At 41.8% G+C, this 27567-nt stretch overlaps 1 protein-coding gene across 1 annotated transcript in view; it reads right to left on the bottom strand.

Moving 5' to 3' along the window:
- The window catches only part of LOC144763159 (G-protein coupled receptor family C group 6 member A-like), a 204102-nt gene extending 186250 nt beyond the window's left edge, over nt 1-17852 (bottom strand). Inside the window, exon 1 of the mRNA XM_078648487.1 lies at nt 17621-17852. Within this exon, the coding sequence (XP_078504613.1) occupies nt 17621-17811 (191 nt within the window). The 5' untranslated portion in view covers nt 17812-17852. The remainder of the gene's footprint in view (nt 1-17620) is intronic.
- Nucleotides 17853-27567: the final 9715 nt, after the last annotated feature.

Raw genomic sequence — 27567 nt, 5'->3', positions numbered from 1 at the left:
AACAGACATGCTAATTAAAACAAAATTAGAAACCCGTGATAATACACGCAACCTTGTGATCCGAGTCATCCCAGGGAGATGCGGATTCACATACCTAACCTCTAATGAGGGAGATAAGGTACCAATTGCATTCAAATCACACTTGTACACTAAGGCTGAAATGAAATTTAGCCCAACGGAAAAAATTCTTACAGCAACACAGACAGCTATAGCAAAAGAACGAGCCCTGGCACAAGGTAAACGAATAGTAATCGTGACACCAATACCAGCCTTAGAGGCGGTAACAAAGGCAAGCATTCCAAATGCTAAAGCACTCCATCCGAGATGGATACAATGGGCTAACTCTCTTGCTGCAACAGACGTGGTGTACGAATTTGATCCTTACTTAAAAACACAAGAATTTCTCCAATATGAATTTGAATGTCCTCCGCCAACCGAAATTCTGCCTCTAGAACACTACGGCTGTATAATATATACAGACGGATCAGCACAACCCGCAGTAGGGGGTAAACAAGCTTACAGTGCTGCGTGCGCGATTGTTAAAGGTCGTTGGCACGAAGGGAAATTTAAACCAACCCTCACTACAACACAATCTCTAGGAGATTGCACAGCTCAGCGAGCTGAACTACTAGCATTCAAGATGGCGCTTGAAAATACCGATCGAGAATTCCCCACACTTATAGTGTGCGATTCGTATTATTGCGTTCAGTCTTATAATGAATACTTGCAGATCTGGCTTCAGAACGGTTTCAAGGATGCGAAAGGTGGCACAATCAAGCATAAAATGCTCTGGGAACAAGTAGCTCTTTTACAAAAAGAACTACCAAAGACTCACGTGATACATACACTGAGTCATCAACGTGATGGCGTTCACGTTGCAGGGAATTCATTGGCTGATGAGGCCGCGAATGCAGCTGTGCAAACGGCTTCCGTAGCAGCCGTCACCCGGTCAAAAGCAAAAATAGACAGCGAAATATTACAAGCTGTCAGCGCTTCAGAAAAGGATTCGATAGAACCACTCCCTAAAGGCTTTCCAGTAAAATACTCATACATAACTGATGAAAACAATGTTCCTTTTGCTCGAATCCCTGGAGTGGGGGATAGGGCAATTCCAAACATGGAACACAGATTAGGACTAATAATAGCGGCACACGAAGGGCTTGCTTCTACCCATGCTGGCGTCTCAGCCACAGTATCATTATTAAAACAGAGATACTGGTGGCCACAAATGAGAAGACAAACAAGGAACTATGTTCTAGCATGTGAAATATGTCAAAAAATGAAAGTATCAACTGTGAGACGTCCAGCACAGACGCCCCTTCTAATCTCGGATAAACCATTAGCATGTGTTTATCTAGACCACTGCGGTCCCTTACAAAGGGATGGTAACTATAAATATATCTTGGTCGCAGTGGACTCATGCACGAGATTCATATGGATGTGGCCCCAGCGAACGGCTGACGCCAGAACTGTTATAAAAGATTTGCGGGTCTTTATCGGCACATACGCAATTGGCATTCTGCATTCGGACAATGGTCCTGCTTTTAGCTCTCGGGCTTATAAGGAGGCCATGGTCAGCATGGGCGTGCAATTGCGGTACTCTTGTCCATTTCACCCTGAGGGGAACGGAATTGTTGAAAGAAAAAACCGTGACATAAAGCAATCTATAACGGCAAAGGTATTAGGTTCGGGAGCTGGGTGGGTCAAACATCTAATAAGTGTCCAACGTAGTCTAAATAACTTGCCAAGAAATTCTCTGAAGGGATTCAGTCCATACGAATTATTATTCGGAACTAGGATGTTGATCTCTGACCTTGATAGTCAGACTTCAGTGGTAATAGAAAAAACCTTTGATGTCAAAGACCGTTTGGCTATTTTGCAGGACTTAAACAAAACAAGAAAAGACCTGAGCAACATACAGTTGAAACAACAGCCAACGACCACTGAAGATTCACCACCTGTCCCAGCAAGACCTGTCTGGATTCCAAAAGTCGGGGATCTAGTCAGGGAGAAGATCGCGGTAAAGAAGGAATTTGGGCCTTCTTACAGAAAAGCAGTTCCTGTCTTGTCTGTCAACGGGACAAGATCAGTTGTACTACCGCCACTTGCTGGAAAAAAGGAGAACCGAGTTGTATCCATCGACCTGGTAAAACCACAACATGTGGCCGATAACAAACAGTAGACCAAGTGGACTCCCAAAAGTAGCAGAACACCAAGGTTTGCTACCAGTACAGAGGTCCTATCAAAGAGGCTCATCACATTCGAAACGCCTACAGAAGAACAACAAGGACTATGCAACAATGCAATAGAACTAAGACCTCTGAAAACCCAAATAAAGACATTTAGCAGAGAGACACCAATCTATACTGAAGTACCAAGTGAAAGTGCAAAAAACAAAAATCCTGAACCAATTGGAACAATTGACAGAACTGCATCTGGTTACTTCATCAACTTCGATGATTCCTCTGACGGCTTCAGTGAACAAAAGACACAGCCATCATCAAAATCCTTTAAAGACAAAGCAAAGGAACTTTTGAAACAACTAAAAGAAACATATCTGATTTCTCCATGGATTGAATTTTGGGTGGGTTTTGGTGCATTTATCCTCATACTTTGGCTCATCATGGTATTTACCTTGGGACGCTTCATTGAGGGAAAATATGCTAAAATGGACACAGCAAGTCAGAACATCAACTTGGTCCTCAAACCACACACATCTTCACACGTCGAGAAACGAGAACTTTCTTCAGAACTTTCTTCAGCCAACTTCACAGCAATTCCAATACCTGGTGGGGTAGCCTGGGACAACACTGACTATGAAATTTATGGTCCGGTCGAGATCCTGAAATATCCACACCAAATCAAGATCTCCTTGAGTGATTTTGCAAAACCAAACTCATTTGCTGATGATTGGGACTTTGAAAGTATAAATAATATGATGTCTGACTTAGTAATGTCTGCTAAATTTACAAAACATGATTATTTGCAGGGTTCTACGAATTATGATAGTATGTATTGCTATAACCATTATGGTAACCATTTCTTGCATAAATCTGCACAACCTAGAAATGTTTTAAATTATAATCAATGGGAACATTGTGCTACACCTCCAAAAGGGAGCTCTAGAACCGTTTATGACAAATATTCATATTTTTCAGGTTTTAACATAACTAATGCTGAAACATTTTATTACAAATTGTCAAACAAGACAGGGATGAAAACCATGATAACCAACACAAAATTGATTTATTCAGATTCGTTCTTTGAAAAAATGAATACTTTTGGATTTGATTATTGGGACAAAAATGTTGATTTGAAAAGTGTTTGAGGTACAAAAGAATGGCAAGTACAGGGTATAGAAGCTTTGTTTAGAGCCTGCATGATCCCAGAACAAATGATATTTTTAAATGACACTGTTCAACAAACCACCTGTCTTGGCTTAGCCAAAATCAAAGATTTAAATAACCTGTCTATTCCAAAGCCAACAATGTTTAGCAATAGCTCTGAAACAGATGAAGAAATAGACATAAACCATATACTTAACCAAAACAGAACACATCCTGATTGGAAACAATGGTTGATCTGGCCCACAGATACAAATAACTGTCAAGATAGATTCCTGAATAAAACACAGGGTTTCAAAATGACCAGGCCAGACCCTAGATATCCTCAAAGACATCACCCAGGGATAATAACAACCTACAGTGTGGGCAAATTATGCCTTCAATGGCTACAAACTTCCACACTGCCTGAAATTAAGCAACACCTAACTTTACTTACTGATGGTGCTGACTTGCGTGATTTCATACTGGGACCACGCAAACAGCGTCATAAGCGTTTCATAGCAGCCTCTGTATATGCAGCATACAATGAGGCCTGGAAGGTTACTCAAATTGAGACAGCAGAGAGAATACGTGAAATTGATCGTATTAATTTGGAAAAATCACTTTCTGTAGTGGACAATGGGTTAATGACTCTGTCCTCCAGAATTTTTTCATTGGACAGCATTGTGTCTTCAGCAATCGATATATTATCGCAAGACTTACTGTTATTACAACATGGACAGTCACAATTGCGTTCTATTGTACAGCTTGGCTGGACGTTACAAAATCTGCGTTCAGGCTACGTGCCTTGGCGTTTAATCAACACAACGTCACTATTCCAAATCTTTAACCTTACTGATAGACAAATCGGTATGGCGCAGAAGGGTGCTGATTATACAATCTTGAGCATTGAAAAACTAGAAAGATTACCAATGACAATGTCAGAACGACCTGTCAGTGAATGGATAATCCACGGAATCATAAATATTCCAATCTCAACCTTCAGGTTTCAATACTGCCAAAAATATATACAGGCTGGCATGTACGAGAAATTGGGAAAGGGGTACCTTAAAACAACTTGGAACCTGCCCTATTCACATGCATGTGTCAGTAACAAAGGACAGAAAGTGTTTCTTAGTGGCAACAATTGTGCTATGTCACTAAGCGGCACGCTTCTGTGTAACGGTATTAGTTTGCACGGAGCCTGTGAAGGGAATTCATACAACCTTTCATGTCACCAACAAGGCGCACCTGCAACTGAAATAGAACCATTCTTTCAAAGACTCTATAATGGGAGTTACATTCTTATTGTAGACCGCAGATGTTGTAGTCTTATGCCCGGGACTCCTTATCTCGTCACTACGACGGCGAAGGTCAAGTGCTGTGGACGTTCTTTGTTCCCCAGCTCCTTTCCAGACAGGGAGGCAAGGGCATGGCCCGGTTTGAAAATTACTTCTATTCGAATAGATACTTTAAGCAGAATGAAAACAGTGCTTCTTCAGACGCCTACAAGGCTCACGTCATCTAAAGAAACGTATGATCTACAAGTCGCAAGGACGACTGCAGAGATACATACATTATTATCAACTAATTCCCCCGTACATTTCGCGGAAATCCTGAGCGAAATCTTAAATATTTCTGATACCACTGGGGTCTCAAAGGTATTTAAGACAGTATTTTCGATGGCATTAACACCATTCAAAGCCATACTGGGTATTTTTCCAGATTTCGTCCATTCGATTTTTGGCGGACTTCCCCTGATCCTGGGACTAATTGCAGGAATCCTATTCCTAGTCCTTATTTTCCGTTATGGCAACCCATGTCACAGATCAAACTCTCGCGACAATGGAAGATACGATCCTAGCCATTGGATACCGGGACCGGATATCAAAAATCCTGGGACTCTCCCGGCTTAGAGACCTAAACATGACTTGGTTTCTATCATTTCGACCAATGTGGCAAAGGTGTGTTTTACCTGTACTAAGGTGTCTGCTATGCGGAGAAGAATGCGTGTTAGACACCTGTCTGACGCTACTATCGAATGCGCCGGTGGATGCAGATACACTGTTGGTTCCTACCAAGGTTCACGCTTTGTGCTGCCCTCAAAGGCTGCCAATTCTGATGACGGCATTCCTGGAATCTTCACCACTACGATTGAAGGGTAGTGAAGTTCGAGATGAAAGCAGCATCGAACAGGTACGACCTTCTGTCAGCAATGCAAATCAGAATGTCAATGGAGACAATCATGCACACGAATGCATGGTTACCCCTATTTCCGACTTAGTGGAACTTTCCCATGAAGCTGTTGACAGTTTTTTCGAAAGCCTGAATGATATGATGTTCTCTCCGGAACAGAAATAGAGACTTTTGAGTAACTCGCACACGGCGTTCCCTGAATTCGGCCTTCAACTTTAAAAATAAAGTCACATGAACAATTACAATCCAGTTCACGGACAGCAACTTTTTTCAGCAAGCCCTTGAAATATTTTTCTATATATTTTTTCCCCGGGACACTGATCTTCTGCTTAAAGTAAGAAACTATTCCTAGAGAACTAAGATTTCTATTTTTAGATACTTTATATAGACTTTAGCTGCCCGCTGGTATGTTCACAAAATATATTATGTGATGAAATGGTTTCGACTTTTCTTTCTGTATAGCCATATTAAGAGCCATTTCATGTGTATTTCTCATATACCAACAAGCAATAATGCATAAAATGCGTGCTTACTTTTGCAATTAATTCATAGCTTAAGTGCATACAATATATGACTGCAATTTTTCAGTATATTTGAAAATTTCAAAATGCATTTATGTATTTTGGGGTGGTAAGGTATACACTATACTCTATAGTATGTTGTACTATGTTATACTATGCATAGATTAGTAGATATGACCATAGTTAGCGTGGAGTGGGTGTCGTGTATTTCTATAGGTTCTGAATCGATCCCCCTATTCCTGACCCTATTCTGGTTAAACTACCTAGCTAGTTAACTAACATTCAGCCCATGAGGCAAGAAAACCCCCATGATGCAGATACCGTTATCTGACGCAGTCACACTACGGCACAGGAACGTGTTATCTGATTAGGTCATAACGCTTGAGATCTAATTAGACAAGCGACATTCCTCCAGCCCCTGATAAGGCATACGACGTTCTCATAACAAATCAAACCTATGACAACCTGGATAATCCGTGCGGCCATTGTTTTGATTTCACAGAGAACTTTAGTAAAGAATGTGCTAACGAGCAAGTCGTATGACATCTTTATTGACGTACCTATGTCCATCCTTACGTCAATCCCGGCACCTTTAAGGTATAAATATTGCCGACCTTGCCCTATGCAAACACACGCGTGGTGACAAGACGGAGCAGCCATACTTGCCGAAGCCGAGAGCAGAAGCAGACCCCGCAGGCAACAGCCCCGCCTTCCTGACGCGCTGAGAGACGCGCTGCTATCTCAAGCCGAGAGACCCAGCACCGGCGCTTCCGGGTAGCCCTCGCAGGCAGCCTGGAATATCGAGAGCAGAGAAAGAGATACCATTCCTCATTCATCCTAAATTCCAGGTACAGAACTGAATAACCCCTCACAGAGAATTCTTTAGTTATTCACTTGGCAAAAACAAACTTAACTTAAACTGTAACTTTCTATTCCCGCCCACGCATTAGACTTAGGTCAGGTACACGGGGTAGGCGTATTTAGAAACACCAGTTGAGTACGTTTAGTCAAATGTATATGTGTATGTAAATATATTTTAATCATTTTAAACATCATATGGCTCAGAAACCATATCAATGTTTTTACAGTATTATTTTATACTATTGCTTCTAATGTATGCACTTTACTTAACTATAAGTATTGCAATAATATCGATCCATTTCTCTTGTACGAGAAAAGAGACTGATCAATAAATAACATCTTTTATTGAACACGCCCGTCTCTTCCTTTTCTCTACATTCTGATGAGACTAAGAATGCACGTACTGACTGAGTAAAATAATTGCCTTGTGCTCACACGACTCTTGAGATTGACTCTTGATTAGGGGAGAGCAAAGTTGTCATGTTCTATGGTTGTCAGAAACTAAATCCCTTCTTGTCTAATCAGGGGAGTTAATCCTTCCTTGAACATTCGAGAAAGTTTCTAGCGAACTCTGAGCTTAGCTGGCAAACCCAAAAATTAAGTCTAGTTTCGACAGTAGTAGACCTAGTTAACGTCTGGCCTAGGCCTTTACTGCTGTAGGTACTATTCCAATGCGCAGAGCCTATTGGGAAAATAGGAGCTACACTACATAGTCAGTTCAGTACCTGGGTATTAGAAGGCAGGAGGGCTGGTATCTCTTTCTAAGGACTCGGTATCCCAGTCACCCGCAAGGGTAGGCTGGAAACGCCGGAGGCTGGTTTTCTTGGCAAGAGAAAAGACAGCGTCTTTCTCAGCGCGTCAAAAGGGAGGGGCAGCGTCCGTGGGCTCTCGCATCAGCTGGGCTCTTCGGAAGTAGATAGCTGCTCTGCTCCAGGATTACCACCGTATGTTTGCTTAAGGCAACGTTGGTATATTTATACCTGAAAGTTGCCGGATTTGACGTAAGGCTGGACATAAGACGTCAATAAAGATGTCACTAAGAACTGGTCGTTCTTACAGTGCTTTACAGGAGTTCTCGGACGAAATCAAAACAAAGCAGCGGGGATTTCCCAGGTTGCTGGAGGCTTGGATTTGTTTAAGAACTCGGTGTGCTTTCTAGGGGGCTGGAGGAATAGGCTTGCTTAATGTGACAGCATGCGCTATGACTGAATTATGAAAAGGGTTTCTATGCCGTTGTAGGGATATTATTGATTTATAACCACACAAGGGCAAAGAATAGGAATATCGATTCAGGTACCTAGATAAACACACTACAAAATGGTAATCATAAGGAGAAATATTTCCCTAGATAATCTTACCATGTGTAAAAATAACAAAATCAAGTAGTAATACGATCAAAAAGTGTACAATATGGCACTAAAGAAGTTGCCTTTTCTTGCAGCATAAGTAAGTCGACCTGGCTGCATAATTTAGTCCTCTTCTGCTGCATAATTCTATTGGCACTGCATGCAAGATCCTACCGCTGGATGGCCAGGTTAACCCAGCGTAACATTTATCAAATGATCCCTCCCATTTTCCAAGCCAGTTTTGATACACGTATGTTAGAAATGGGATTTCTGGTTGGCTAAGGCTTGCGCCAAAGCCAGGCAGAAACCACCACTCTAGTCAGGGCAAGGGAGTTACACGCCAAAATAACCCCTGCTTACCGCCCTGGCAGCTTGGCACGAGCAGTTAGGCTTATCTCGGAGGCAATGTGTAAAGCGTTTGCGCAACACACACACACAGCAGCAACACACTAGGTACGCCACAAAAAGGAACTCCACAAATTTATATCTAAAAATAGCCTTTGTATTACCATAAACACATTAGATCATAATCACACAGATACACTGTGCCAACTGGCACTGGCCAGTATTTACAGGGGATTATTTACACATGACAGGGCCACGTGGGCCACTGTCAGAAACAGCAATTAGTAGAAATAGCACAAAATAATTCTTGTAGCACAAAATAACAATTGTAGAACACAACCAGTAACCACTGATAAAAGGTAGGTACACACTACGCAGTACTAATCACCTTAGGCATAGATCACGCAGGGACACATAAACGGACTAGCATAAACTATACTAGGCCAAACAACCTCCTGATCATAAAACACAGTTAGAGGTATCACAGGCATAAAGGCATCATGCAAAAATCACATTAGGCAATTGTCAGCATAAACACAAATCATTAATCACCTTGCACAAAAATCACATTAAGCATAGACACAGCGTGCCCCAGGTGGGGGCACAACACAGGAAAACTGTCCCTAGGCCAACGTGCCTTCCATGGGGTTCAAACGCCCTTTGTCCAACAGTGTCAGGGCAGGCTGCGCAGGCGGCAAAAGAAGAGTACGCAAGAGTTTAGGCCTAAACGTGGCAGCTGCCCACTACATGCTGGGCAGCTGGGAAATGAGTGGGGCGAAGGAGTGCGTCTCACTCCTGAGTCCAAAGAACCTGTCCCCTACAAAATGAAGAACCTAAAAGGTGCAGCTGCCCACTACTTGCTGGGCAGCTGTGAGGTAGGGAATAATGCTCAAGGGCTCTCAGTAGCCATTTTAAACAAATTGCGCCAAATGTTGGAGGCCTCTAGGCTCTGAAAACAATATGTGCCTGTTGGAGCCCTCAGGCTCTAGGACCATTGGGGCTAGAACAGAACTTGACCAAAATAGGCCCTAAGCGTTGGAGTCCTGCTCTGGGACTCGAAATAATCAAAACGGCCCGAAGTAGCAGCTGCTGGGCAACTGGGGGGAAGTGCGCGGGCACCAACACTGCGGTGCCACTATTATAGGCCAAACAATGCCCCCAATAGAGCCACGCAAGGCTTAAGACTATTGCCAACTGTTGGAGTGGCCCGCTGCTAGACAGGGCCGCTCTTGTCTGCAGGTGGGACACTGTGCCTCAATCAGGCACCACGAACATACCCGGAGCTCCCCCCCAGCCTGTTAACACTCACCAAGCTGCTCCCTGGTTCAGGTGCTGTCTCCTCTCTGCCGCGGTGCGGCGGGGGCTGCTCGCGGGGTTGGGAGAGCCCTAAGGACTCCGTTGGGGCACTCCTGTCTCTCCATTTCCGCCGCTGGTCCCACAGAGCTCTCCCTCACTCACAGGAGCCCCAATGGGAGACGCCGGCTTCTTCTCTGTGGTGGAGGAGCGCAGGGTAGGCTCCCGTCTGCTTCCTGCTTTGCTTCCGCCTCCACCAATCACAGCGCGGCACTGGGTCCAATCACGGCGCTGGTGGTGACGTCTCGGGGGTGTCCCGGAGGTTCCCGGGCCAGCGATGACTTCTAAATAGCAGAAAATGAGGGGTGGGCTCCCTCGAAAGCGAAAATAATGTGGCAGGTGGTGTGGGCACCCGCTCGGGCTCACGTAAGCGGGGTGGCACCCGCAAGTAATTAAAAATAGCACACGAAGACGCAGGGTGGGCACCTGCCCTGCCACGACAAAAATAAGCGGGGTGGGCACCCGCCAAGGTCGGTAGTATGGGGGAATTCCTACGCTGGGGATTCCCTCTCTTCTCCCCAAGCAGCACGATGCTGCAGAGAGTCTCCAAGAAATCAAGGTAGAGCGCTCCCCAGGAAAGGGAGATCCAGCACCACTTTAGGAAGGTGAATAAAGCACTTCCCAGGCGCTTAGATGGAAAAGTCCAGTAAAAAGTTGTTTAGGAATGCAGGGGGGCAAAGGCTGGGCCCAGGGGCCAGCTCACAGGACCCTCCAGCAGGGAGGCAGTCCCCAGTGGCGGTCCTCCTGGTGCCCACCAGCAGCAGCAGGCCCCCCTCAAGTTAGGTCACAGAAAGAACACTTTACCTGGGGTTACAGCCTCTTTTTATACACATTTTCATTTGTCTCAGGCTGCAGGGCACGGGGAAAAAACAGTTACAACTGGTTCTTGAGCACTTTGATTTGCTCAGCCCCTCTCCCTATTCACAGGACAGGCTAGGGACATCAGACGCACCACAGGGGGTGGAGCCAGCATTGTGGAGGGAAGACACAGCCCTCTTCAGGTCCCAGGTGCAACTCCTCCCTCCCATCTACATGCAGATCTCCCTATTCACCACCGGGCAGAACCATCCTGACTCCTGTAGCCAGGCACACCAGCCAGCTCCAGCCAATCACAAGCCAGACAGTCAATTCACATTAACTGCACAGACATGCCAACTTCTAAAAGTGGCACTTCCACACTAGACACATCAAATCTGCATACACCGTCGCGCAGCATTTAATCTCACGAGTTCGCACATACCAAACTCGCCCCTGCACTCCCCACACATCAGGAACTACCATGGACACACATATTCCCCATGCATTCCTGTGGGAGGGCAGGCCAATCTCACCACATGCACTCAGAGTGCGCACACACTTTACACTGGGACACAGTGTTAAAGTGCGCAGAAGCCAAAAACAACTAACACCAGGTCATATTTAAATGCAAAAAGTTTAGGGGTGAACCCGCCAAAAGGGCCAAGTCCAACAACGTATATTAATTTATTACTGCAACTTTGTACCTTTAAATATTTAATTAATGATTTCTAATACAACTGGAAACCTAAGATCACCTAATAATTGTTTATATGTATGTACGAACTGGGCCAAAATCCAAACCCAAACTTGGTCATAAAAAACGTGGGCATTCACTTCGACTGAGCTCTCACTGTGAACGAACACCACGGGCTCCTGCTTTCATATGTTGCATGTACTACGATGAGTCTTTTCAAACCGGCCGCTTGCAGTGAGGAAAACATTAGTCCAAGCTTTGGTCATCATCCCTTGGACTATTGTAATACTTTATTGGCATCAATAAATGATACTGTCTTAAACAAATTGAAAGTCGATCATAATACGGCAGCCCAACTCATTAACAATTCTCCAGCCAGGACGGCATCCGCCCCTCTTCTGAATGCTCTCCACTAGCTGTTAAGTCGTAAAAGAATCATTTTCAAGGTAAGCTGTCTGACTCATAAGTCCTTTCATTGAAAAGGCCCAAGTTATCTGTGCATTAAGCTTCTCCATTATTGTCCAAGCAGATCCTCAAAATCTAGTGACAAAGCCTTGCTTGCAGTACCACGGATCAGCAAGTCCAGTTCAGGAGGTAGAGCTTTTTCCTACCTTGCCCCTTGGCTTTGGAATAAGCTCCCATTCCATATACGTCAATGAATGGACCATTACAAATTTAGAAAATGTCTTAAAACTTCACTATTTCTGGCTTATTTCAGTTTGCCTACAGGTTTATGTGCTGTGCTGCGCCATTATACCACTTGTGGGGTGATTCGCGCGCATTACACATTAAATTAAACTAAAATTAATCTAATCTAGGTATGTGGTAATTCCATAGCACCATACAAATCAACAAAAGAGTGACCAAGGAAAGAGAAAATTATGCAGTTATTAGTATTACGAAAATAAATTCAATAAGCTATGACCATTCAGACAGAGACGTGTGGCATGCACAGAGTAAAGAAAAAGAACCCTCAGGCACCAACAAGACAGTTGGTTGCCATTTGTCTTCATTGGGTTTTTTTCTTTAACAAAAAGTGAGTCAGTGATTTAAAAGAAGTGTGGGCTGCTTCCCAGACAAAATAACTTTATTAAGGGGGTAGCTCTAACTTCATTAAAATGGGTGAAAAGGTCGGACGGAATAGTGATTGCGTTAATTTGAACCCCCAGTCCTAAGAAAGAAAACAATAAAAGGTCGACATGCTTCTGCTATGTGGAGCCCAACTTGGCTCAGCATTCGTCAGGACAATTACAATTATGTCACATGAGTGAAGCACACTAAGGCTTCACTGTCATCTGAAGTAAAGAGAAAATATTATAAAAGGAATACGACCTTGTGTGTATCCAAAAGCACTTGGAACTTTCTAGTGCTTCTCCTCCTATATGTGAGGAATTTAGTACATTCGTCTAGTGAGCAATGTACCATGAGCTCGCGGCAGGGGAAAATTCTTCACGCTCGGCATTCAGACTCCCGGCGGCTCTCCACCTCTCAACCTGTTTGTTGCCACGTCCGCGGTCCGAAAATACGATAGCACCACCTTTACCATACGCAGATAGTTTGTAAGGAAAAGATAAGTTTTCATTTATATTTAATATAAAACATTGACCTACAGTAGCCTTCTCCTTTCACACTTGTCTGTACGCCATCAAGAGTGTTAGTGGGATCGAGTTACTAAATTCTCTCACATTGCAGCCAGAGAAAGGCAAGTTAAATGTAGTAAAATAATTATCATCAACTGGGCAGAAGATGCTCTTTGGTATTTGAGAGTGTCTTTGAAAAAACATTAAATTTTGCAAGGCAAACATGCAAAGGGCTCTTTGCAAATTTTCAAAGTGAACTTCAAAGTTATCTGGGGGGGTGTTGTATCACCTCCTGGATGCACAGTTCAAGTTGCATGGTAGGAAAGTGGCCCAACCTGCTTTCTTCCAAGTAAACAAGGCGTGCAAATAAAACATAATTTTAAAATGTGATGCGTGTAAATGATCCTTTTTGGTTAGAATCTTGATAAAAGAAGCAGGCCGAGGCTTGGTGACTTCTCGATCACTGCGGTAGTTACATATGTTTTAATTCAAGGGCTGCACGTGTAATATAATTTACTGTACACCTACTTACAGGAATGGAGGGAAGAACGAGCTGGCTTATTTGTTTTGTTTTATTTGTCTTGCACAGCGCTGAATGTAGCCGAGGTATAATTTAGAGCTTCCTGAGTAACAACAGTCAGTCAGTCAAATCACTTTATTCGATTATTTAAAAGTACAATACACAATACAATAAACAAAGTCTTATTATCATTAAATACATTTGAGCGATGTTAAAAAAGAATAAGAACATCTGCATCAATTATATAATTCATCGGGGCTAAAAGAAATGTCAGATAAAATTAGAATTTCATTGAAGTATAAAATAGGGGATTTCATACATCATTAAGAGTAGGATATCTTATTTTCCTGAGGCGTACAGCTGTGACAAGAAAACTAGAAATATTAAAAATGTTCTGTGTATTATCAAGCATTTGAAGATAAAATAATGCAGGTCTAACCTATAAAAAGTCCTTTCCCCTCAATAGAGGGACTAAAAACCTCCTACGAATGTCATTGTAATAGTCACAAAACATCATAAAGTGCAGTGTGTCTGTGGTGGAAAATTATCGCACTGACACAGGCCTATATCCTCTGATTTACACCACTCCAACAGGTTACCCAGCGAGAAATGAATTAAATTGCAACGGAACCTGGTCAGGAGCCAGCGATGGAAAGGCTTGGTCACGATTCTCAGATAGGGCTCAATTGATGGAGAAGATTTTATCAAATAATGAGCCCTAACAGAGGGTTTTTGTAGGTCCTGCTCTTCCCGTTCCATCATCAGTATGTTCAAAAAGATTTACCCCATTTCACATCTACTTTTTTAATCCCTTCTGGTACTTTAAAAAGTTCGGGACGCCCCAGTTTAAGAAACATAAGCTTAACGTAGGTCAACCACGGAATGCTGCTGGCTTTATCCAGGGAAACACAATCCCACAAAATCTGATGGTTCAAGGTTATGTCTGGATTAAGCCAGGTTTTAAGCCAGCAGACCAACGGGGCTATTCTCAGAGAATTGGTCACATAACCCAGCCCCAGTTCTTGATGGATAGCAAAAGTTGGTGTTATTTGGGGTACTGACAGGAGGGTACGTAAAAATCTGGTTTCAGCCGTCTGCACCCCTACCAGCTGTTTATGACCCCAGATGGCTGAGCCATACATAGCAATAGCCAGGCATTTGGATCTGTAAATATTTAGAATGGCTTCAAAAGGCCTAGCCCCCAAGCGCTGTGAAAACCCTAGTAGAGCTGTTGTTGATCTAACTACTGTTTTTTTTTTTAGCAAACATGCAAAGGGCTCTTTGCAAATTTTCAAAGTGAACTTCAAAGTTATCTGGGGGGTGTTGTATCACCTCCTGGATCCACAGATCAAGTTGCATGGTAGGAAAGTGGCCCAACCAGCTTTCTTCCAAGTAAACAAGGCGTGCAAATAAAACATAATTTTAAAATGTGATGCGCCTAAATGATCTTTATTGGTTAGAATCTTGATAAAAGAAGCAGGCCGAGGCTTAGTGACTTCTCGATCACTGTGGTAGTTACATTCGTTTTAATTTAAAGGCTGCACCTGTGCTGTAATTTACTGAACACTTACTTCCAGGAATGGAGGGGAAAACGAGCTGGCTTATTTGTTTTGTTTTATTTATCTTGCACAGCGCTGAATGTAGCCAAGGGAGAATTTAGAGCTTCCTGAGTAACAACAGAAAACTGTTCTTGGGCAAAGAAACTTTGACCGGCTTATTCAATGATGGTGGACCGCAGGATCACTTTCAAGATCCTGTGTCTGACCCACGAAGCCTTCTATGATGCCGGCTCTGAAAACATCAAGTCGCTTGTCCAGCAGTATGCCCCCAGTAGACCCCTTCGATCTTTACATAAAAACCTTCTTGTCGTTCCTAGGTTTCAGAAGGTCAAATGGGGTGGTAGAGCCTTCTCCACGGCCAAGCCCAAACTATGAAACTCTCTCCCTCTAGAGATCTCTGGCCAGGCCTCTCTTTTGTTATTTCGTAAGGCCTTAAAAACCTGGCTTTTTTCCTGATACCTTTGCTTAACATCTACTTTCCCTGTGTTCGGTTGCTCCGCACCAGTGCCTTGATGCCCTTGGGCTAAGTCTGCGCTTTACAAGACTACATTCATTCATTCATTCATTGGTGGAAAGGCCACCGTCACCAAGCCTGATCTGAATGCGTCGTCAGTACTAGAAATGGAAAATGGTTTACTCTGAGGTCCCCCAAATTGGGGCTCAGGAGGTGACGCCAGAAGGGGCGGAGTCACTTGAGGATGAGTCATGAGGAGCAGAGTCTGACATTCATCTGTACAATATGAATTTTAAGAAATTGGCAACAAGGGCAGCTGTGATAGTATATCTCTTTTGACTTATTTAATTGGTCACAAGTGGGCTGCACTTTACAATATCATACAGGGTTAAGTTAAGGCACCTGCTCAGAAATATTTGCATACCTAGCATATTCTTAGGTATAAAAGGGTGAGATAACTCTGGTAGTTAATGCACAAACTGGAGAGATCTTTATGCAGTCCAGTCACAGGTCTGACTTGGCATGAAAAATAACACAGACGGTTATGTGCCTGCTGCAAAGGGACTAACGTAGGTCATAGATTTATATTTTATCTACATTTTACCGACTTCGCTTCGTGGGTTACTGCTTTTGCAGCAGAGATTATTGTTTTACCTGCAGGTCACAATTTCCAATCGTAATATAGCTCAGTGATTTATGAACTGGCATCAAGAAGATGCATGGAAACTGCAAGCCATAAGCTTAAGAACTGTAATACTTTATTCTAAACATTTCTTTATTCTAAGGTTGCTAAAAAAGGGTTCCTTTGGATAGTAGAAACCACTTAAATAGTAAATGTTACGGTAATGGTTATTATAGTAATTACTCGTACAGTCAGAGTTATATGGTTGTACTTTGTGTGTGTGTTTGTCCTTTCATCAATGTGTCTAAGGTCTATCAATACTTTATGTTTTCTTGTTAATCATACTTTTTTTAAAGCTTACTCTAACTCCTCTTAGTGTGTGCGTGTGTGTGTGTGTGTGTGTGTGTAGTTTTTGTGGGGCCCAAGAGGGGCACAGATATCATTAGGGAAGCATTAAAAATGGCGCTGGGGCCTAGTGATGTGTGGCACCCACTGCATCTTGAATATGAAAGTATTTTGCTATCCAATGGATAGCTAGGGGGACTCATTTTTCTTCCTTTCATTAGGGCCCATGACGCGTAGTCCAGATGTGAGGAAAACCTGCACTGCTGCTGCCAGGGCTGCACTATTGTCCTGCTATGGAAGGTGGTATTAGAGCTGCTACTTTTGTTCCGTGCAGTATTTATTCTTGTATTTACTTACTGAGGAGTTCTGCATGTTGCCTCTCAGTAACTTATATAAAAAGAGGTTTGCATTGCTGCTGCATGTGCTTTAATCAGCGCTTTTAAATGATTCATCAAATAATGGCAAAGCCAATAGGTCTGGCAGTAATGTCGCAACACATCCAAAAACAGGCATGCACAATTGCTGTGTATATGCATTACCCTAATATAGTCTGGCCTACTGGCATTCCCACTTGCTTCTCTCGTACCCTTTTTATCAATCCATTTTAAAGTTATAACACATTCTTGCTTTGTGAGTTTGAATAATGAATGGATGTGATTAAACTTATTGCTCGGAATTCAGTGCAAAATGTTCATCTTATTCGTAGAGAATATTAACACATTCCATTATTTACTCCCTGATTTTGAATGCAAATTGTGTGTCTCCGACTCTAAATTGTGTGTCTCCTACTCTAAATTGTGGGTCTCCTACTCTAAATTGTGGAAGATGAAAATCTTAAAATGGTTCCTTTTAAAGAAAATGGATTACGTGTTGAGGAGGATTCCAATATTGGGAAACCTTGCAATATACCGCCCAGAAAAATACATAAGATTAAAATACAGAAAGGACTATAATTGTACATTTTTATTTTGCTAAGCAGGCATCCAGTTTAGACGGCTCTTGTTATTGCTAGTCCTCAAATAATCCCAAAAGCCCCCAATAAACATGCCTACTCTTAATTTCAAAATAAATTATTCTAATTTATATAATACATTTGTACTCACCCTGTGCAGTTGAAATCATCTGGCCGCTCGCGATTGTCTAAATTTGAAATCGCAGAGTGAATTGGGAAAAGCGCTCCTATCTGAATGTCTCCTGGGTAACGAGCGACAGCATCATGGGGACTGCTGCAAGAAGTTCCAAAATGAAGAGAGGAGACGAAAAGGGCCAAAGTGATAGAAATATTGAGGATCATATTCCCGTTTGGGCAGTTCTCGCTGTATTTTCTGTGCTAGATGTTAGGGATGTGGGTTGGATTGCCTAGAAATGGAGTTCGAAAATACATCTGAGACTTTTATTTATACAACACACTTGTTGGGTGTGGTTGAAGTATCCCATAAACGGCTGCTTTTGTAATAACAGAAACATAAATGCACACAAGTGTGTTCGAGGAGCGTCAGAAATGCTTTTGACAAACTTCAGTGTTTGTTTAGACACCTGTCCCGGTGGTGGTTGATTATATTATATGCAATATAGTTCACTCAATTTATCTCATGACACTAATACATCCATTCCATCGGCCTATATATATTATAAGATAAGTACGTAATTACTGTTCTTAATTTCACTTCTACTCACCTCCAGAGATAAATATGGGCGGATTTAAGAATAGCACATATACACTTATCATGCAATGTAGTGGTAGATCGGTGTGGATACAATAGTGGTATGAGTCATTATCAATTATAGCAATGTAGTGCAATACGACCCTTTCCTAAATCTGACAGAGAGCCTGAAATCCAGCACTTAAATAGTCATGTCGGGACTATGGGAGAGAGTAGCTGGTATAGGTTAGGAACCTGGAGATGACCAAGCATGATCTCATTGACATGTTTCAATAACACATAGAAGTTTCCTCGTTCCTTTGGTCAGAAAGTAATCTGAAATATAGGTGGGACTTAGTTATTAGTTGCCTACCAAGACAGTGTGTTTAAGAAAGGTGCTAAAGGTAGATGGATGGTTGGTTCTAAGAGTGATTTGTCTTTTCTGATCAGTGTGAAAGTTGATATTTTTCTCCATGTGTTAAACTACACGTCATTAAAACTAAAACTATTTTCCATACTATGCCCACTTTGAAGGACAAGGGTAAATATTATTTGACTCATGGTCTCCCTGGTTTCCTCCACTCTTTGGAAATTCAACAGTTCAGACAATGTTTTTTACCTGGGCTGGGTGGAATGAAGTACATTGTCGTTTTAAGAAAATGTTATAAATTGCAAGACTCACTGCTGACACTGGGACCATGGGTACATACATCTAATTTGGGATGTTAACCAGACTCTTCCTTTGTTACCTGGTACTCTGTTTCCTTCCTGTGAACCACTTTGCTAGTAGTGATACCCCTGAAATGTTGTCTTTCCCCTGGCACTTACTACCTAGGTACCAAACCTTTTGGATGTCTCTAAAGGCTGCAGGGCATTCATGCCTCTGTTGCAGCCTGTTTCCAACAGGATATTTCTTTAAAGTTTCTCAGTGAATAGTCCTCCATTTCTTCGGAAGGAACATACCAATGCAGTATGATAGATCTCCATTTCTGGGTCAATTTAAGAATATATGCTATAAAAGGAATTTCCTGTTCTAGCTTAATTGCTTCTCTTTGGCGTTTTCCCCCCATGGTGCATTTAAGCCAACATGTTCATTTAACGGAAAATGAAATTAATCAATGGCCGTTTACTCCCTGTGAATGCACGCCCCGTTGACTAGATCCAAAACTATTAGACGGGTTGAATCTACTCAATGCTTCTCCAATGAACTAAAATCTGCCAAATTAAAGCTCTGCAAATTGGAACGGAAATGGCACAGAGACCATTCATCTGAAAATTGAGTTCTCTTTAAAGAAGGTATGCCAGAATATAAATAATTGTTATGACATAATAATTCTCTTTTCCTAACTAATAAAAGACTGCAGTCCTTTAATAAAGAGAAGAACATCTTTAAAATTGTCACAGAACATTCCAAGTCAGATAATTTGTCTCTGAAAATTACTACTGCTCAAGAATTTTGTAACTTGCTAAATATTTTATTGATAAAATAAAATTAATCAGAGACAGCATCTCATCTTGCAACAGGGAGTTGAGTTTACCTTCCTCAAATAGGAACTCGCTTACTCGTTCTACTTTTCCTCTTCTTAATAAAGATCATCGTTCCCTGATGATGCCTAAGATGAATTCTGGTTCACTGAATGACCCTTGTCCGCTAAAGCTTAAATGACATTTCTACCTGAAATTGTGAGGCCAATTCAATCTCTATTAAATACCTTTTTGTTACAATGAAGGGTAGCAAGTTCATTTAAAGAGGCAGTAGTAATTATGCTCCACAAAAAACAACATGAAGATCCTTTACTGTTAAAAATGTACCATCCCATTTCCCTGATGTCATATCCTAATAAACATTTGAAGGCCCACCTTGTGCAGGTCATTTTCTCTCACCTCGAAACCTCTCAATGCTTATATCCGTGCCAGGCTGACTTCCGTCCAGCACACTGCTCTGAATCGATAAGCGAAACAAGTGTGATAAAAGTCTGTTATCTGCTATAGTTTTGATAGATCTTTCGGCAGACTTTGACACAGCTGACCAAAAATTGTTGGTATACCACTTGGAGGCTTTGATGGGCTTTTGAATGGATTAGATCCTATCTGGAGGATCAGACACAGTGTGTCCATCTGGGCCCCTTTAAGGCCACTTTTTTATAGTTGGAGTATGGGATCATCCCTTTCACCCCACCTAATTTAACATTTATATTAGACCCCTCATCCATGCACTAGCAGGAATTAATTGTAGAATGTACAGTTATGCTGATGACTCTCAATTACTATTCAGATTTGAGGCCCCTTCTGTCTCAGGAAAACTTTCAAACAGTCATGAGTTTTATCAGAGAATGGAAGGGCAGTAAATATTTAAAACTCAATGCAGATAAAACCAAAATCGTTATTTTGAATAATAAAGTAGACCTATGAAATCCCTCTTACTAGCCATCAGAAATTCTTGTGGCTCCAACTCGAAAAATACAAGTGAAAAGACTGGGTGTAATAATAGACAGTGAGCTTTCTCTGCAACCATAAATAGGATCAGTGACTTCAATATGTTTTTTCACAATTAGGAAAATAAAAAGACATCTAGGTTCATTACCCAAGATGGCGGCGTACTAATACACAAAAACAGTATGGAAACCCTAATTGTGCCGGATGTGAGGAGCAATACAGCCCTACATTTGGAATAAATATTGGCCGGATTTGGGCCATTTACAAGATGTTATACTGCTAATATCATTCAGACTGTTACTCTTTGTTCAGCTATCTGTGAGGTAATCATACCGACAGAACTAGCTGCACAAATAAAGAACAAAACAACAGCTGCGAGAATATATATATATATATTTTCTTTATAAAAAGACTGCCACTTGAAATTTAATCCGATTAAGGATAAGGATCTGTAAGAAATAGGCAGTCATTTGGAACACGGTCAGAATAAAATACCACAAGGATCAGATATCAGGATCCGTCTCCAATATAATGTACCAAGATACGTTTGTGGAAGACAAGTTGGAAGGATCTCTTTATTAAATTGTCCTGAAGATGGTGGAAATAAACTTTTAGTTCCGCCGAAACGCGTCGACGCAAACACACCAGTTAAATCTGTAACAGGACACTTGGCATAGCGACAGATTACTTGTCCCATGTAATGTTGCTAGTCATGAACAGTATAATGCAGTAAGGGTACATTGTTGTGGCCTGTTGTAGTTTTCCTTCCGTATAGTACATTGTTATATTGTGTGAAATTCGTTGCTACTTTACTTTCTTTTAGTGAATTATTTATTTTTTATTGTTTTTATTATTGTGCTTTTCACACTATTTTTAAAGTGTTATGTACTGACCATGATCAACTGATAATTTTTAATAATATATGCTTTGTAAAGAATAAACTTTGTCATATCCTTACAGTTTTGACCTTTGGAGTTGCTCCAGTAGTTTAATATTCGAATTTGTGATGTGAATGAGTATATGTATTTGAGAATCCTAAGGGTAAATATTTTTTAACTAATCATTACCCAAGATGCCTTAATCACTGTGGTTATAGCCTTAAATATGTTGCGATTCGACCATGCTAACTCTCTATATATTCAAAAAGAACAATTGATGGACAGAATGTAGAACAATGTCATACATTCACCCCAGTACAGAAATCTGGGCCTAAATCCCTTGTTCTTTTGCTCACTATGCCATTCCAGTCTTAACCCTGTGCCCAATGGTAACAGTCCGGCCCAAACTGCCAGGTCAGGTCCTTCCTGGACTGGAAACAAGCATCCTAGGACCGGTTTTGGGGTATAACGCCTCTTCAGCCAGGATAGCTTGACTCCAGTGGCATGGAGAGCACGGGACCCATATCTGAGCATACCCGTCCCACTTGGGGTGACAAATGCAAAAAGAACAATTGATGGACAGAATGCAGAACAATGCCATACATTCACCCCAGTACAGAGATCTGGACCTAAGTTCATCAGTTTTTGCTCACCATGCTATTCCTGTTTGGACCCAGCCATATGCAAATCAGTCTTGACCCTGCGCCCAATGGGAACAGTCCTGCCCAAACTGCCAGGCCAGGTCCTCCCTGGAACGGAAACAAGCATCCTAGGACCGGTTTCTGGGTTTCACCCCTCTTCAGTCAGGATAGCTTGACTCCAGTGGCATGGAGAGCACAGGACCCACATCTGGGCATACCCATACCACTCAGGGTGCCAAATGGGTGACTGGGGTTGAATGTTAGCATTGTTCAGCATTCCGTCCATCAATTGTTTCTTTTGCATAACTCTCTATATATTGGCCTTTGAAGTACTCAATTATATTGATTACTATTTAAAGATATAGATATTTTGAGCATTCAGTCCATCAACTGTTTCTTTTGCATATGTTACCCTAACTGGGAAGGGTATGCCCAGACATGGGTCCCGTGCTCACTTCACCACTGGATTCAAGCTAGCCTGGCTGATGAAGGGTGATGAAGAGTGAAACCGGTCCCAGGATGCTTCTTTCCGGTCAAGGGAGGACATAGCTTGGCAGTTTGGGCTGGACTGTTCCCACATGGAAGGGTCAAGACTGATTTGCATATGGCTGGGTCCAAAATGGGGTGGTGTGGTGAGCAAAATAATTATGGATTACACCCAGATCCTTGTGACTGGGGATGAATGTTTCCATTGTCCAGCATTCTGCTCATCAATTGCTTCTTTTGCTTATGTCGCCCTAAGTGGGAAGGGTATGCCAAGACATGGGTCTCGTGCTCACTACACCACTGGATTCAAGCTAACCTGGCTGATGAAGGGTGATGCCCTGAAACCGGTCCCAGCATGCTTGTTTCCAGTCCAGGGAGGACATGGCTTGGCAGTTTGGGCTGGACTGTTCCCACAAGGAAGGGTCAAGACTGATTTGCATATGGCTGGGTCCAAAATGGGGTGGTGTGGTGAGCAAAAGAATGATGGATTAAACCCAGATCCTTGTGACTGGGGCTGAATGTTTACATAGATCGTGATACTTTACGTTTATAGCTATCAATGCCAAATAGTCCAATCAGTTGTCGCAGATGCGAGGTTCGTGGATCTACCCTTCCTTTATTAAACTCAATCTATTGAGAACATTACTTAATGTCTCCTAATAAGGTATTATATTCATAATGGAATCCCAATGTAGTTTATTTAGTGTGGATCAGTTTTATCTTCACTGATCTGTAGGAGAGAGCTAGATATTGTACAATCCTCCATAAATATTTTCCTGTCATGACTAGTGTTTCAAATCCTTGAGAAATGTGAGCGAGTTGTCAGAATATTTTTTGTCAGCCATTGATCTTCTAACCTACGATGTCACTAACACGCATACAAAGAGAGCCTCTGCACTTATCTAGAAAAAGATGCTAAAATGGTTCTTGTCAGCCATGGCTCCTCAAACTAACAGAGACCTATCCCAGGTGGTGTGTGGATACTGACCAACACTGTGATATCTACCCAGTGTTTTTAATAAAGCAAGGATCTCTATCAATTGAATCAGATGACCCCAAATGAAATTGTCCTGATGAAGGTGTAGCCATATTTACGGGCTGATACACCGAAACGCGTCAACGCCTTTTTTGTCTCTTTATGAATTCAAGCCTCTAGGACTCTGGATATTTTGCATATTGTAATACCAGGGATTCTAGTATATCATGTAGTAGGCTTTTGAATCTTATTATCTGTGAAAATATTTGGCATTTTTTCCTGCATGTGGGGTTTTCTTCTGTCCTCTGTCTATCTTTTCTGCTTTATAGTGAAAGTATGTTGATAATTTAGAAATTGTGTATCTTTGTATTTATTGTAATGTATAGTTGAACATGAAAATATTTAGTGTTTTTTTTAAAACTTATTGTCTAGAGTGTTATTTTTTATATTGTATGTTTTCAGTAAAATTGAAATTCTACTGAAATTTTAACAATGATGCATTTTAATAAAAAAACTGTGAACGTTACAAACTAGTCTGTGACCAGAAATTTCAATATTATTTCTGGTATATACATTGTTTACGAGCTCTAAAGTATTCCTATATATCAACCTCTCCAGGGATTGTTCTCTGACTTTACATAGAGTGTGACTACAGGTCGGGCCCCCACATGGAACTCATGAGGCACTTTTCGGATATTGTCTGAGTAAGATACCTTTGCTTTTTTCAAGTTCGGTTTTTAAATTACTCAATGCACCACGTGTATGCGCATCTTGATTACCACTCGGTACCGCATATATTACCAGGCGTCTATTATAACTAATTACGCCACACCCCATCCTCACTGTGCCTTTGACCGCATAAGAGCACAGACACTCCGCTCCTGAAACAACTATACCAGTATGTTGAATGTTTCTCTGTATGTTTGTTTGTCTTTTCCTTCCCCACAGGAATGCGCCACTAGAGGAAATTCTACTCTACCACATACACACCGTAGCGTGTGTGTCACATATATGGTCTTTTAATAACACCATTTTTAGACCACTCACTTTGCACTACCATAGGTCCTGAAGAAAGCAATAACACTAGGAGAGCATGGCGAAAACATGTTGACCGACTAGGATATAGGAAGTTACCTTAGGAAATCCTTAAATATCCGAGTCTCGTTTTTATTAACTGCCAAGGGCCCACTCATTAAAATAGAATTTTTTTATCCCAGGGATCCTTAGAACAGCTTTTTTAACATTCACTCACTTACTTAAACTGTACTCTCATGGCACAATACCATCCAGGCGTCGTAGCACACCCAAGGTGCACTCGGTGCCTTGGATGGGGTCCGATGATGAAGCATGTCACCAACTTGGTTGGTAAGTGAGGGCCTTACTATAAACATAATGTGTTTCCTTTCTAAAATAAACATACGCTAGGAGCACCCACTCCAGAACTAGTTCTCTTTGATAAAACATATACACCAGGGGGAGTGAACTGGCTCCAGTACCTTTCCTCCCTCACCTTTACATTCTTATAATGAGTATAAAGACTATACATTTTCTAATTCCGTACGGTATAGTTGTTTGGTCAGGATTTCACACTGAGCATGACCAGATTAATGGCACTTTTTTTTCCAAACCATGGACATTTCCTCGAATCTCATGTATGCAGAAACATGTACCTACCAATACTTGACCCCAAGATTTGTTCCTCTGGACTATCCTAGCATGAAACTACCCGACATACATGGGTTTTCTATGGGTGCAGGATGACAACAAGCAATAAGCTTCTCCCATTAAAAATAGTCCCCCACATAAGAGGATGAGCCTATTGCATAGGACAGCAGTAGGTCAAAATTGCAACTAAGTGAAGGTTAGGCCCGGGTTAAAATTAAAATCATACTGGCATAATTTGCATGAGTTAATGAATTTCGCTTGTTACAAGAAATCCCTAAAATACAGACAGCGTCCAGCTCTTTGCAGAAGCACCAACATGTGTATCCGTGAACCAGAAACTGACCATACCCTTTATGGAGTCATCCTCAGGCAAATACAAAATCCAGATGGTGTCCAGCTCTTCCCAGTGCTGCTGGCATGTGTCTTTACACCCCACCAAGGAGCCGGGTGCTCTTTGGATTCTTTCTTACGTTAAGAAAAAATCCAGTTTCCGGCTTCTCACTGGGGTTTATTTTTGTGTGGCTGTCTCAGGTCCTCGCTGAGATGAAGATGTGTCTATCTGTGCCCCAACAAAGAGTCAGGCATTTTGTTGAATTTTTCTGGGGCTCAGAAGAACATTCAAACAACATCTCAGTGGTTAGCCAGAGCTGGTAGGGATTTTTTCTTAGGTTAAGAAATAAAATCCACATAGGCTAAGAAAAAATCCAAACAGCATCTGACTCCTCGAGGTTAGAAAAAAATCCACAAAGCACACAGATGTGTTACTGTGCCCCAGCAAGAAGCTTAGGCTAAGGAAAACAGCCAAACAGTATCTGGCTCCTCTCAGTGGTGCAGACATATGCGTCTGTTCCCCCGGACGAAGCCAGTCAATCTATGGAGTCAAAAACTAATAAAAGAAATGTCTCAATCCTCGATGGGGGTCAAAACTGTTAGTTTTTGCACTAGAAAAGAGACTGACACTGTTTGGATTTTTTCTTTAACTAATATGACACAAATAGAGTAAGGCTTCTTACTGGATCACAGAAACGCCTCTGCTTCATCTCTCAATGCTTCTCTTAGACATAGAAAAAGCAAAACAAACATGGACTTTATATCAGATAAGGCAATGATTGCAACCAAATGGTGTATTTAAAAATACAACAAATTGTGAAAACGTTCCTAAAAGCAATGAAATAGTGGATGCTAGTGCAAAAAAGTAATGGTGCTCTCTTATAACTACTACACAAAAGTGATAAAACGTGATCAACGTGATAGTCTAGGAAGCAAGAATAACATTGTCCGTCAATACAAAGAACAACATGTAGTGGGTCCATCATAAAAGTTAACAACGTTTGTATCCCTGCAGGAATGTTGGGATCATACACATGTAGATCAAATTTTTTCTATTTTGTTTATTACTTATATGAGAGCACGGAGCACATTTTACACTAGCACCCACTGCGTTGCTGGTTTTATGACAATTTTATGCAATTTTTTTCTATGTGCAAATAAACCATTTGGCTACAATCACTGCCTTATGGGGAACATCCTTTTCAACGCAACTTTTACAACGCAGTGCCTTTACGACGCAACTATTACAACGCATGTCATTACAACGCATAGCGCTGGGGGGCGCTCTAGAATAGGGAATAGATTTAATTTACTATCCAACACCTTCCCTACTATCCACGGGGACTGGAGTTGGAATAGTAAATTAAACTATTCACTATCCAGCACCCCTTAACACTATGCGTTGTAACAGCATGCGTTGTAAAAACTGCGATGTAAAGGCATGCGTGGTAAAAGCATGCGTTGTAATGTCATACATCCTGCCTTATCTGGTATTAGGGACCACTGCCCATTTTACCTTAGATATAGCTAGGTCCCCAGTGAATCTCGGGTTTTCCTTGCTATGTTTATATTTTATTAGACACAGAAGCTTTGGAAGATGAAGGAGCTCTTTTAAATCTAGTCAGGAAGCAGGGATTGGAAATGGAGTGACTAAGACCAATTCTAATATCTACCCTTCCAATCCCACCTCCTAGTTTGTTTCTTCTGTTGATGGGGTGGAAGTGGTGGTGAGCAGGATGCTGGGAGGTATTGGGTTGCCCCTCTTGCTCTCTCTTCCACCTCCCTCTCACCAACAGAAAAAAATGGCTTGTTCAGGAGTGCATGGCAAGTGATAGGCAACCATAACCCCTTGTCAATACTAATCAAAATACGTGAGTGAATTGACAGGGAAATTCAATGCGAATCCCACCATTCTAATAAAGAATGTCTCTGATACACTGAATGTCTCACTAGTGCAGTTTCCAGGGGCTGGGAGGAAACAAAACATGAGAAGAG

This window comes from Lissotriton helveticus, chromosome 6 (assembly GCF_964261635.1).
Source record: "Lissotriton helveticus chromosome 6, aLisHel1.1, whole genome shotgun sequence".
Taxonomy (NCBI): domain Eukaryota; kingdom Metazoa; phylum Chordata; class Amphibia; order Caudata; family Salamandridae; genus Lissotriton; species Lissotriton helveticus.
This window is presented reverse-complemented; position numbering and strand designations above follow the sequence as displayed.